The 13,160-nt window shown below is 43.0% G+C and overlaps 1 protein-coding gene across 1 annotated transcript in view; it reads left to right on the forward strand.

Annotated features, from left to right (window-relative positions):
* Positions 1–13,160, forward strand: part of FNDC3B (fibronectin type III domain containing 3B) — a 296,455-nt gene that overhangs the window by 221,155 nt on the left and 62,140 nt on the right. Inside the window, exons 11-13 of the mRNA XM_008055647.1 lie at positions 6,390–6,514; positions 11,216–11,390; positions 13,050–13,136. Coding sequence (XP_008053838.1) covers positions 6,390–6,514; positions 11,216–11,390; positions 13,050–13,136 — 387 coding nt within the window. The remainder of the gene's footprint in view (positions 1–6,389; positions 6,515–11,215; positions 11,391–13,049; positions 13,137–13,160) is intronic.

Consider the following 13,160-nt stretch of genomic DNA (forward strand, 5'->3'; position numbering starts at 1 on the left):
GACGTGGATGGCCTTATGGCCGGGCTCGGTGGCTCAGCCTGTAATCCCGCGCCTTTGGGAGGCTGAGGTGAGTGGATTGCCAGAGCCCGCGGGTTCGACACCCGTCTAGGCAGGCGAGACCTCATCTCTACAATAAATCAAAAAATTAGCCGGGCATGGGTAGCGCAGGCCTGTAGTTCTAGCTATGTGGAAGGCTGAGGCGGAAGGATTGCCGGAGCCCAGCAGGTCGAGGCTGCGGTGGCCAGTAGCGGCCACTGCACTCCAGTCTGGGCGACAGAGTGAGACTCCAACTCAAACAAACAAACAAACAAAAAGAATCTTTATCAGTCTGAAATGTAACTCTCTAAGGTGAAGTAACTGCATAGCTGTTGATTGGCAGTTTGGGTTGATCTTTATCATCTAAGAGTCCAGTTATAGTTTTAGCTCCTACAAAAATAATTTGTAAAAGCTATTTGGCGAAACCTTTACTTTGCTGGACAACTTTGAGGGAAAAGACACGTACTAAGTGCATGTGGAAAATAGAGCCCTTCATAAGTTGGATATTTGTTTTATATGCTAGCATGCACTTTATACTCTCACCTCCTGTCTGTTTATAGTAGGAGGAGTTTATAAAAGTTTGCTGAAATTTAGAGAGGTAAGACTTCATAGTATAAACATATGAATATCACAGTAGATGAATGTAATATTGTATAACAAATTACCTCAAAATGTAGTGGCTTGAAGCAATCACTTTCTTATGCTCCTTGGTTCTGGATTTTGGATTTGTACAGGGCACTGGTGAGTGGCTTCTCTGTGCTCTGTAGTGTCTGGAGTTTCAGCTGGGAGGGCTCATTGGCTGGGGGACTGAAGTCTTCTGGCTGTCTTCACTCACAAGTCTAGAATCAGTGCTAGCTTTGAGTGGAAAAAATCTGGGGCTTCCTCACAGCATGACAGCCTCAGGGTAGTCAGAATCTCGAAGTGAATGTCCCAGCAAAAGCCCAAAGCTTTGTTACCTTTTCAGACTCAGTCTTGGAAGTCACCCAGCTTTGTTTTTCACTCCATTCTTTTGGTGACAAGAGAGTTACAGGCTTACCCACCTTCAAGGGAAAGGGACATACACTTTATTGCTCAATGGTTGAGGAATCAAAGACTTTTTAGACATGTTTCAAATCCTCACTTATGATATAAGACTTCCCTTGACTCCTTTTAGTCCTAAGAAACCATTAGCAAATATCTTTTCCTTTATCTTTCTATAGTACATATAGTGTTTTAGGTACTGAGCCCTAAGACTGTTTGACGAAGGTCATAGATTTTGAAAGTACAGCCTAACTCTTTTCCCTACTCATGATTCTCCTCTTGAGTATTCTGGAGAGAGGGAGAAGGAAGAGAAATTTGTACCCAGAAATGCAGTAGCAGGGTAGGGCTCAGACTTGTAGCCAGTGCTGCTCATCTAGTTAGTAGGACATGCCTCAGTGGCTCTCAGGCCCACCTCATCCCAGTTGACAGACACCTGCTCCCTCAGTGACAAGGACAAGGAACCCAAGAGCTAAAGTCTCCTACCAGTCACTGTCTCTGTCTCAGTTGTTGGCACTTGAAAAGTAGAAACATGTGTCCCATTCCTTTAGGTGACTCAACGGTAGTTCAGCAGTGTCTTACTTTTTTTGAAGGGAATATAAGTACATATTTATGTGATATAATGGCTCATTTTTGTTCCTAACCATAGATTAGAAAGAAATGGAAAATATTCAAGTTGATAGTAAAGGTGCAAAAGAGAAAATGAATATGTTTCTTAAAATATTTAAAAATAATTTATATTTATAATTTGTCTCCACATTTCATTTTGAAGAATAGTACAGTGTTTAGTTAGGTATTTTTCCCCTTGAGGAAAAAAGTTCTTTGTCCCTGAGATCATCATCACAGCTTGAAAATGTTTTCAGGGCTTGGAGGTTTTCTCTGCTGTGTAACCACATAGATGTTCACATTTTATGTACTGCCAAGATCTCTTCTCTCCTGCCTTACTGTGATTGGGCTCTTTATAGTCTGACAGAAAAGTTGGAAGTCTTTGCCACTCTTCAGAATGTATCAGGAACCTGTAAGATCAGAAGAAAAGACTCTGGACTCTATTACAAGGACGTATAACCCAATGCATGATCTTTCTAAAAGGTGTCGGTGAGGATGGAGCAAAGGAAGGCAGATGTGGATGGAGTGTGTAGTATTCTAAGTGTCACAAGGATGGGACTTCCCCCTTAAGATAGTGACCCCTCCAGTATGTGAATCTAGAAGTGAAAGAGGCACCCACGTGCTAAGTTTCAGATAAATGAGATGTCTAGACTAGGTTGGGTGAATTCTGTGGTAAGTAGAAATGCCGTCACACTCAGGGGACTAGATTGCCTGAGACATTGGAAGAAAAGCCAAGCGCTGATGTCTAGAGTACATAATCCACAATATATTTGTATTCAGCGATGAGAAAGGCAAAGCTCAGTGCTGGGAAAGGGCCAATCTGATATATGCTGGGGGGGGCGGGGCATGACAAGCTAAGTCCTTTCCTGGAGAGCAGTTTTGACCAGAAATGGTGGGCAAGCACCTGGGCCCTGGTTGGAAAGCATTTCCCCAGGGGGATGAATTAGTATTGTCAGGCTAGGTCTGAGTTCTCTGGATTAGCAAGAGCTGTAAATTCAACTGAGTGCAAAGAGGAACCCCTGCCAAACTGAGCACCTTGCGGTTTTTCTGTACACATGGATTGTCCTCCAAGACATCTTCACATTCTAGTTAAGATTAACCTTGCCCTCAAATGAACTCATTTGAGCTATTAAAAACAAGCATTTGGCCATGCCTGAGATTATAAAATCTGCCCTTTTTTGGCCCAGAGACACTGGCAGTAGAAAGTTAAGCCAGAACATGGCTGGGGTTATGTTGGTTCTTATCAAATGAGGTCAGTAGCCCAGCGACTAGGTCTGCTCCAGAGTGATCAATGGTTTGAGCTCTGAGCCTCTTCTCACCAGTTTCTTTAGTTGGGGTGAAGTTTCCTTCCCTTCCCCACCGAGAACGGGACCTCTGGTGCTCATCATAGAGAGGTTCTCATCCTGACGGTGCCACATACCTGACCCACCAAGGTATAGAGGATTAGGTGCTGCTGGAATCTGTCCAAACTCGCAGGCCCTGACAGCCCCTTTAAGAGCTTACTCTTCTCTGTGCAACACGCCGCAAGTGGTCTAGCTGACCAGGATCAGACCTGAGCCTTGGCTGTCCATGCTGCCTGGGTTTGACCAGATGATTGAACAGCAAGACTAAAAAGTGTCAGGACATATCCGTTTATATTAGAGCCATTTGTAGGGAGCTTTGCACAAGACTGATTTTAAATTATTAAAAAGTATGCTTCCCAAGTCAAGCTAGTATATTTTAGTAATCCTGTGTAGTTTGAATTAGATTTTAGCAAAAGAGAGGATGTGCCGTAGATTAGAATCTCTCAGAATCTCGTAGAGCTACACTCCCTATAAATATGAAAGTTGTCATTTGCTCTATAAAACTTCACTGACAGTGATGGTTTGAATATATTTAATTTCTGGTAAACAATGATAAACATTCACATTATCACTCTTGTCAGCTCATATGAATCTTTCAATCTTTTAAAGTGCTAGGGTTTTTTCCCTACCTTACTCATTTCTGTCAACAAAAAGAACTGGGCATTACTTTGTTTATAAATGCTGTCTGCTATCTGGGATCCCTCTCGGTTTACAGACAGATTCTCCAAGTTGTCCATACCTTTCAATGTGTGCTTACTCTAATACTCAAGCCCAGAGCCCTCCAGGAGCCAGCACAGTGGACAGCCAGACGTGGACGCTACTATCCAGCCACTGGAGCCAGGGCCCTCTTAATGCTCATTTGTTAACCTCCTAGCCCCAAATCACTTCTGTCTTGCAGTGACTTCTGTGAATATCAGTTTTTTTCTTTCCAGATATCCCTTTTATGGCAAGTAATGCATGAATATGTTCATGTATTCAAAAGCTTCTCTCATATCTGAAGTATCTTAAAGTACTTTCCCTTGTTTTTGCTCTATTCTCAATGACTTCTAAAAATTTGCCAACAAGCCCTAATTATTTAACTCTGTGAAATATTTGTACTCATACCTCCTCAGACACTACAGAAAATGCTTCGAAACTTGATTTCAAGGTTCCAACAACTTTGGATCTTTCTGTGTGTTCCTAAGTTCCATACTCTCAGTAGTACATCTTGGAAGTTGTTATGGTGGAAAAGTTGGCATGCTTTTTCCAAACAGGTTGGAGTTTATTTAAGAATTATTTCTGACTTTAGCCATTGTTCCTGTCTCTAAGATTTCTTCACATTACTGCTTTTTCACATTTAATTACTACTACACTTTTCTCCTTCTTTCACAAGTAGAGATTTTTTTTAATGCCAGCAATATAGGAGGATGTCTTGAAAGTCACATAATACCCCTTCCCCTAATTCTTTAGTGAGCTCGAGTGCTCTGGCCTTTTTAAAAGAAAAGTCTAGGTCCCCCATCAATGCCTCCCCACTCTGTCATTTAAGCCAGACAGTCTGGTTTCTACCATATTAAAGCAAATCAACTTAGTAAGGAACAGACTGGCTTTTATTTATTGGCCATAGTTCTGAGCACCAGAATGGGCAAAGGAGACCAAATAGAGACATAGGAAAAATGAGGCATTGAAGGGGAGCCAGCGTTGGGTTTGGAAGGGATGCTGCATCTGCTGTGGCAGGATGTGCCTTTCCTGCACTGTTTACTCTGAGTGCAGAAATAGAGGAGGCAAGAAGGTAGAGCTTGCTGCAGCCTGAAACGGAGGCAAGGCCTACCAGGGCTCATGTAGAGTGCAGTGAGACACTGGATGTAGTTATGCAAGGGTTTGCTTATGAATAAATCACCTTCCTCAGCCTTAACTCTCAAGGTTGAAGGAAGCCTGAGGGCATGCTTTGCCAACCACACAGTGACTCCGCCCAAGTGGGAACTGAAAGATGCTTGATTTACTACTCCTCTGTAAATTACTACTACTGTTCCCCCCTCCAGGTGCACCTGAATGCACTTTGAACTCTTGATAAAAGGAACTTTGAATCTTAAAGAACTTTAAGATTTCCACTCCTTTCCATTGGAGAAGGCACTGCTTTGCTTGGGTAGAAGATGGGCCAGGAGGAGGGGTGAGAGGATGAGTGTGGTGTGATGTTTTTAATTTGTTCACCCTAGTGACATTCAAGCTAGTTGTGTGCTTATTTTACTTTTTATTACACATCTCCTGGAATGTGTTTCAGTGGTATTTGGAGGCCTGCTCAAGGAAGGAGATGCTTAAATTTGCTCAGGAAAAACGTGCTTGATTTGTTCTTTATAAAATAAATTGAAAGTTTTAAACATATTTCTGAAGGCTCTGGACCTGCTCAATTAGAATTCTAAGATTCATTCATTATTAGCATCATGTTGTCTTTTGTGTGAACATAGATAAGATAATAAGATAAATAGGAATTGTGGGTAAGAAATGTTCTAGCAAACTGCTGATAGGAGTATTAAATGCCTCTGAGTATGGCATAGGGGAGTTAGGTTTCCCCCCCTTACTCACGGGTCTAATAAGAGACCTCACTGGAGTGTTTCATTTTTACATCAAGGAATTTGAAGCATCATGTAAGACTTGGAAGGCATTGAAAGTATATTTCTAGCCTAATAAACTGAGACTGCCTGTAATAGACATAGATGAATTCAACCAGTATTCAAAGTGCTCATCAGACATTCAGTTCATTTCTGTAAGCATCGATTGAGCTTCCTTATTGTCTACCAGCACTATCGGATGCAAAGCACGTGTGGAAAGGCTTGTGACCATTATTTAAGCATCAGTGGAGAAACTGCTCCCCGTCACCAGAAGGGACTTGTGAGGGGCTCGGAGGACTCTGCATGGCAGGAGAGAGGTGGCTGGAGAAGGCCTCACATGGCTCACTCTCTCTGCGTGGGCAGTCCTAGGAATTGGCTGGGAAGGGCAGTGCCATTTCAGAGCTAGTGGTTCCTCAGGAGCTGCAGTCAGACTCATGGTTGATCGAATTGGGCAACTTGAGCAACCCAGATGTGAGGAAGAGAATCTTAGACATTGTGATCCTTCATTGCAGCATAGCCTTGTGCCTGAAAGCACCTTTTTTATTTTGTTAACCAAAAATCACTTTAGAAATTCCACAAGAACAGTGAATGACCTCAGTTACAGAATGTTCTGTGGCACCTTCTTGTTCAAACTGAGATTTCATTGTAGAGCACGTCTATATGCAGCATGGACACTTCTCTACAAGCTTCCTGTCTGTTGGTTTTGTTCATCTGCACTCAGAAATGAAGCAATTATCCAAGATACTCCTTTATTTTCTTAAGATGGTTTGTTTGTTTAAGTCTGTGCATTGTTTTATTTTAGGGAAAAAGAAACAGTGGTTTCAGACAATGCTTCTTCGGGAGCCAGAAGCACTGCAAGTTGACAAAGCTTTGTCCGGCAATGGGATACACATTCAGGCTGGCCGCTCGGAATGACATCGGCACCAGGTATGACGTGTCTTGTCCTCTTGTCCTTCAGCGTTTGGGTGATGATGTCTGAGCCTTCTCTCATGTTGCTGGAAGGCATGAGGACACCTGCTGCTTCCACGTGGATAACTCGAGACTTTCCAAGAGGGAATCCTGATCGCAGTGAGGAAGGCCTCTTCCGACCTGATAAGGCCACTGTGGCCGCCTTGCAGTCTCACCCGCACGTGACATTGCAAAAGCCCCATTAGGATCTCTGAGAACCAGGATGAATGTAGCAGTACAGATTTTGAAACCAGTTCCTCTGGGGCTTTATTTTTTTGAGAACATGTACGTTTTTCTTTCATTTTAGCAAGCTCTTTATTCAGTTGCCTTTTTCAATTATGTGGAGTTTCCTGATACAAAGAAAGAAGTGCTAGACTGGCCATTGTTGTGAGGCCCAGGGCAGACACAGAACTGGGGGGAACCTGGACTGTCTTGGAGGCCACTGCATGCCTCCAGGAAGTGGGAGACAGAGGAACATTGTGCTGGGAGGTAGCGATTGATTAAGGAGGATTTGAAGGGCCGGGTTTTTCTTGTACTTGCAGGGCAACTCTTGATTAACGGAAAAATCGTTTTCTTTCATCACTGCTTGTTGAAAATCTTCTTAAAGGTTTGGCATATCAGTGGTCCTCAACCTTCTTTCCTGCCTAAAGAACCTCTTCTTAACACAAAGTTTTACGGGCCTGCCTCTTCCACCTATGTTAGCCATTATCGTTTTAGAGTTAAAAAAAAAACTCATAATGATAAAGACTTCTGTGAGTTCAAGGATTTTTAAATGAATTGGAAGCATCCACTGACTTTTGAAAAACAGTACTGTATATATTTGTAAAACATTTATTTCATCAGCAGGCAAATATCTGTGCTCACATTGATTAGAAGACTCCTTAATGACTAGGGTATGGTAAACATTGTACTTCACTATGCTTTCTGTTCCATGCTTTTGGGGGGAGATAAAAATTTTTTTTTGCATTTTAAAAATAATTTTAAAAGTTGTGGTGTACAAGTCAGGATTTGTTACATAAGTGGTTTAGGTACAGGTGAAGTTTTGGGCCTCCCACTGGAACTCACTTCGCCTGGATTAGGATCAGGCACCTTTATTGATGCCGTCTCCCCTTCGGCAGTGTCCTGCTACTGCCAGTCCATTTTTTGTAGTATTATGATAGGTGTTCAGGGTCCACTTAAGAGTGAGCACATGTGGTACTCACTTCTTTGTTTCTGTAATAGTGAGATCACTGAGTATGATAGACTCCAGATTCATCCAAGTTGCTGCAAAGTCCATAATTTTGTCCTTCTTTGTGACTCCATAATATTCCAGCATATATATGTACCACATTTTTTTAATCCAGTCCTCTTTGGATGGGCAGCATGGTTGGTTCCATGTTTTTGCTATTGTGAATAGTGCTGCAGTAAATGTGTGCACAGGTATCTTTTTTGTAGAATGATTTGAGTTCCTCTGGGTATATTCCCAGAAGGCAGATTGCTGGGTCATATGGAAAGTCAATTTCTAGTTCTTTTAGAAATTGTCACACTTTTCCATAGAGAATGAATTAGTTTGCACTCCCACCAGCAGTGTAGAAGAGTTCCCTTTTCTCTACATCTTCTCTAGCATCTGTTGTTGTTTGGTTTATTAATGATGGCCATTCTTAGTAGAGCTAAATGGTATCTCTTTTTTTGAGTTGTAGTCTCACTCTGTCACCCAGACTGGAGTGCAGTGGCACGCTCATGACCACCGCAGCCTCAGCCTGCTGGGTTCCGACAGTTCTTCCACTTCAGCCTTCCAAGTAGCCGGAACAACAGGCGTGCGCTACCACGCCCAGCTAATTTTTGATTTATTGTAGAGACGAGGCCAAATTGCCTGGGTGGGTCTTGAACCTGCAGCTCAGGCAATCCACTTACCTCAGCTTTCCAAAGTGCTGGGATTACAGGCTGAGCCACCAAGCCCCACCAGGTAGTATCTCAATGTGGTTTTGATTTGCATTTCTCTGATGATTAGTGAGGCTGAGCATTTTTTGTGTCTGTGGGCTGCTCATATATCTTCTTTTGGAAAGTGTCTATTCATGATTTTTGTCCATTTTTTAATGGGGCTGTTTGTTTTTTTCCTTTCAACACATTTGAGATCCTTATAGATCCTGGATGTCAAGCCTTTGTTAGATATATAGTTGGCAAATATTTTTTTCCCATTCTGCGGGCTGTCTCCCTGCTCTCTTGATGACTTCTTTTGCTTTGCAGAAGCTTTCAAGTTTGATGAGGTCCCACTTACCTATCTTATCTCTTATGGCATGGTCTTTTGGGGTTTTGATCCGGAATTAGTTACCTGCTCCGACTTCTGTAAGGGTATCTCCTTTGTTTTCTAAGATTCATATAGTTTGAGGTTTTATGCTTAGGTCTTTGATCCATTTGGAATTGATTTTTGTGTATGGTGATAGAGAGAGGTCCTCTTTCATTCTTCTCATGTGGCTAGCCAGTTTTCCCCCACACTATTTACTGAATAGGTTTTACCCTCCCAGTGGTTATAGGTGGAGGCTTTGTTGAAGAACAAATGGTTGAGAAATTGAGGTTTTGCTTCTGAAATCTCTATTCCATTGATCTATATCCTTGTTCTTGTACCGATACTAGGCTGTTTTGATTATTGTAAACTTATAGTAAAGTTTAAAGTCTGGAAGTGTGATACTTCCTACTTTGTTTCTTTTGCTAAGGATTGTTTTGACTATCCGTGGGTATTTTTGTTTCCATATGAATTTCTGTATTGTTGTTTCCAGGTCTGAGAAGAATGATGATGGTAATTTAATAGGTATTGTGCTGAATCTGTAGATCGCCTTGGGTAGGATGGACATCTTAACAATGTTGATTCTTTTTAATCCATGAGCATGGACTATTCTTTCATTTGTTTGTGTCTTCTTTGATTTCTTTGAGCAATATTTTGTAGTTTTCATTCATTTCTCTGGTTAGAAAGATGCCAGGGTGTTTTATTTTATCTTTTTGTGGCTTTTGTAAATGGGATTGTACTTTTTGTTTGGTCTCTGCCTGTTTGTTGTTGGTATATAAAATGCAGCTGTTTTTTGCACGTTGATTTTACCTCCTGAGTCTTTGCCAAAGTCCTTCAGTGCAAGGAGGTTTTTGACAGATTCCCTTGGGTTTTCTAGGTGTAGAATTATATTGTCAGCAAAGAGGAATAACTTGCCGGGCTCGGTGGCTCAGCCTGTAATCCTGTACTTTAGGAGGCTGAGGTGAATGGATTGTCTGAGCCCGCAGGTTCGAAACCCACCTGGGCAACTTGGTGAGACCTCATCTCTACAATAAATCAAAAATTTAGCGGGGCGTGGTAGCCTGCACCTGTAGTTCCAGCTACTTGGAAGGCTGAAGCGGAAGGATCGCTGGAGCCCAGCAGGTGGAGACTGCAATGGTCAGGAGCGGCCACTGCACTCCAGTCTGGATGACAGAGTGGGACTCCAACTCAAAAAAAAAAGAGGGATAACTTGAATTCCTCTTTTCCTATTTGAATACCCCTGATATCCTTCTCCTGTCTGATTGCTCTAGCTAGGACTTCCAACACGATGTTGAAAAAGAGGGGTGACAGTGGGCAGCCTTGTCTTGTTCCCGTTTTCAGGGAATATGCTTCCAATGTCTGTCCATTTAGTAATATGTTAGCTCTAGGTTTATCATGGATGGATGCTACTATTTTGAGGTGTGTTCCTTCTATACCTAGATTTCAAGGGTTTTTGTCAATCAAGGGTTTTTGTCAAGCATAGATGCTGGATTTTGTTGAAAGCTGTTTCTGTGTCTAATGAGATAATCATGTGGTTCTTGTTTTTACATCTGTTGATGTGTTTAATTACATTTATGGTTTTGCATATGTTAAACCAGCCCTGCATCCTGGGGATAAAGTCTACCTGGTCATGGTAGATGATTTTTGAGATGTTTTATTGGATCTAATTTGCTAGAATCTTGTTGAGAATTTTTGCATCTGTGTTCATCAGGGATATGGGCCTGTAGTTCTCTCTCTCTTTGTTGGCTCTTTGCCCAGTTTGGGTATCAGTGTGAAGGTAGCTTCATAAAACGATCTGGAGAGAGTTCCATCTTTCTCGATTTCCTGGAGGAAGATTAATCCTTAAGTGCAATCTCTGTCTGTGTCCATGAGGAAGTTGTTCCAGGACTCCCTCCTCCATGCTTGGGTGCTCAAGTCTCTGGTATGAAATGGCACAGAATTGGCATATATCCCACACACATATTCCCTCCCTTAGACTTTCAGTCATCACTAGATTGCTTAAAATACCCAAGATGATGTCTACATAGTACTTCATTAGCGTAGACTCAGTGAAATACTCAGTGCATGGCAAATTGAAGTTTTACTCTTTTAACTTTGTAGAAATTTTTTTTCTGAATATTTTCAATTTGAGGTTGGTTGAATCTACAGCTGCAGAACCCACGGAAGTGGAGAGTCCACTATGTATTGTCCTGTAACTCGTGTACGTATTCAAGCGCAGATCCTAGAGGAAAGAGAGGAAGCAGAACAGTGTAGTAGGAAAGATCACACAAAGGATCTTCACCTTGCTTAGTGGCCTGCCAGATCCCAGACTTCCCAACCCCAGCAAGCTGGGCAGTGTGCAGGCTCGGTCATCCTCTTAAGACATGCAAGACTCTCCATAGGCTCCTAAACGTCTCTCTCGCTGTCTTTCTCCACAGTGGTTATAGCCAGGAGGTGGTGTGCTACACCTTAGGAAACATCCCTCAGATGCCCTCTGCACCAAGACTGGTTCGAGCTGGCATCACATGGGTCACGTTGCAGTGGAATAAACCAGAAGGTTGTTCACCTGAGGAGGTGATTACCTACACTTTGGAAATTCAGGAGGATGAAAACGTAAGTTTTGCAGAGTTGATGCCCTTGAGCATCTTGCGTAAGTCAGCCTTGTTCTAGCTCCAGGGCACCAAGAATTAGATTAGCTACGGGATTTTAAAACCATACTCTTAATTTCTGCTACCACTACTACCAGCAAAAGCCTGCCCTTCCCCATGCCAATGCACGGCATGTCCATCCTTTCAGTTGGGGAAGCAAAGACCCTATGTGGAGTCGCCCTCGACCCTATGTGTGTCCATCAGCAAATCCTGTTCAGTCTTCTTTTAGAGATTATGTAGGACTCTTCCCATTTTTCATCACCTCCACAGCTATTATCCTTTTCCAAGCTGCCTTCATCTCACCCCTGGATTATTACAATGATGTGTTTGCTGAATGATTGCCTCTTACTGTTATTCCCAGCTCCACCTTTATTAAACTTCAGTCTGTTCACCTCACAAAGCCTGGGTGATCTTGTGAGATGTAAATAGACCAAGTCAGGCTTCGCTTGAAACCTGGCCCACCTCCGTGCCTTCCAGTCTTCAGAGTAAGAGCCCCAACACTCTCACAGTGCCCACAAGGTCCTAGATTGGGCTCCTTATCCCTCCCTCCTTCCTTCCTCTGCTGTCTTACCAGCCTCGTGTCTGTCCCTGGGGCATACCAGATGTGCTGTGGCCTCAAGGCCTTTGAAGTTCCATGCCTTCTGACTACACTGCCCTTTGAAATGTCTTTGATTCACTGCCCTCATTTTCTTCAGGTCTCTTCTCAAATGTCATGTCTTTGGACAGTCTGGTCACCCTGTAGAGCAGACCGACCAATACAGCTTTCTGCGGTGATGGAAATGTGGTGGTATAGCTCATGCTGTTTAGTAAGATGGCACCTAGACACACGTGGCTGTCGAGCATTTGAGATGTGGCTTGCGGGCCTGTGGAACTGAGGTTTTAACTGTAATGAATTTACATTCAGAGCCATGTGTGGCGTCTGTGTTGACAGGCATCTAAAGCAGTGCCTCCCTAGCTCCACCACTGTCCTCTGACCTGGCTTTAGCTTTTGTCAGAGCACTGGACACCAGGTGATGTGTTTTATACGAGGGGTTTTTTAATTGCCTTCTCCAGTAGGCATGTAAGCCTGCGGACGAGGCTTTGTGTGTTTGGGGCAGTGCTGAAACCCAAGAGCCTGACCCAGAGAAGGTGCACAGTTGTGTTTGATGAGTGAACACTGGAGAATACTGTTGAGCAAGTTCCCTGCGTTCACCTCTTAGTGGGACCTTTCCTCTCTTAAAAGACCCTTTACATCGAAGCTGTTCTTTCTCTCTCGGTCAGAAGAGGACACTGTTGTCAGGAGTCTCAACCTGCTCACTGCCGAGCACATAGCTTGAACGAGAAGGTTCAGCACAGGGGCTTGTACCTGGCAGTATTGTTAAATGAGTCTTCAAAAGTACTTACTCCTTTGTCACAATAAAGTTAACCAGATCCAGGGGAAACAACAATGGATAAACTTCTATGTAAGGCTCCAGTGCTATCTGCAGCACCGTGGGCTTCTGATACACTCCCTTGCAGTAGCTGCCAGATCTCTGGCCTGTTGGCAGTGGCGGGGAGAGGCAGTGTAAAAATCCTGTGTACAAAGACATTTTAATGCCCAGATTTTCTGATGCTCGTGTCTCGTTTTCGGTCTTTGCCTTTTCAGGATAACCTTTTCCACCCAAAATACACTGGAGAGGACTTAACCTGTACTGTGAAAAATCTCAGAAGAAGCACACAGTATAAATTCAGGGTGAGCAATCATTGTGGTACCTAT

Source organism: Carlito syrichta, unplaced genomic scaffold (assembly GCF_000164805.1).
Source record: "Carlito syrichta isolate Samal-C Ts95f unplaced genomic scaffold, Tarsius_syrichta-2.0.1 Scaffold301908, whole genome shotgun sequence".
NCBI classification, from domain to species: Eukaryota; Metazoa; Chordata; class Mammalia; order Primates; family Tarsiidae; genus Carlito; species Carlito syrichta.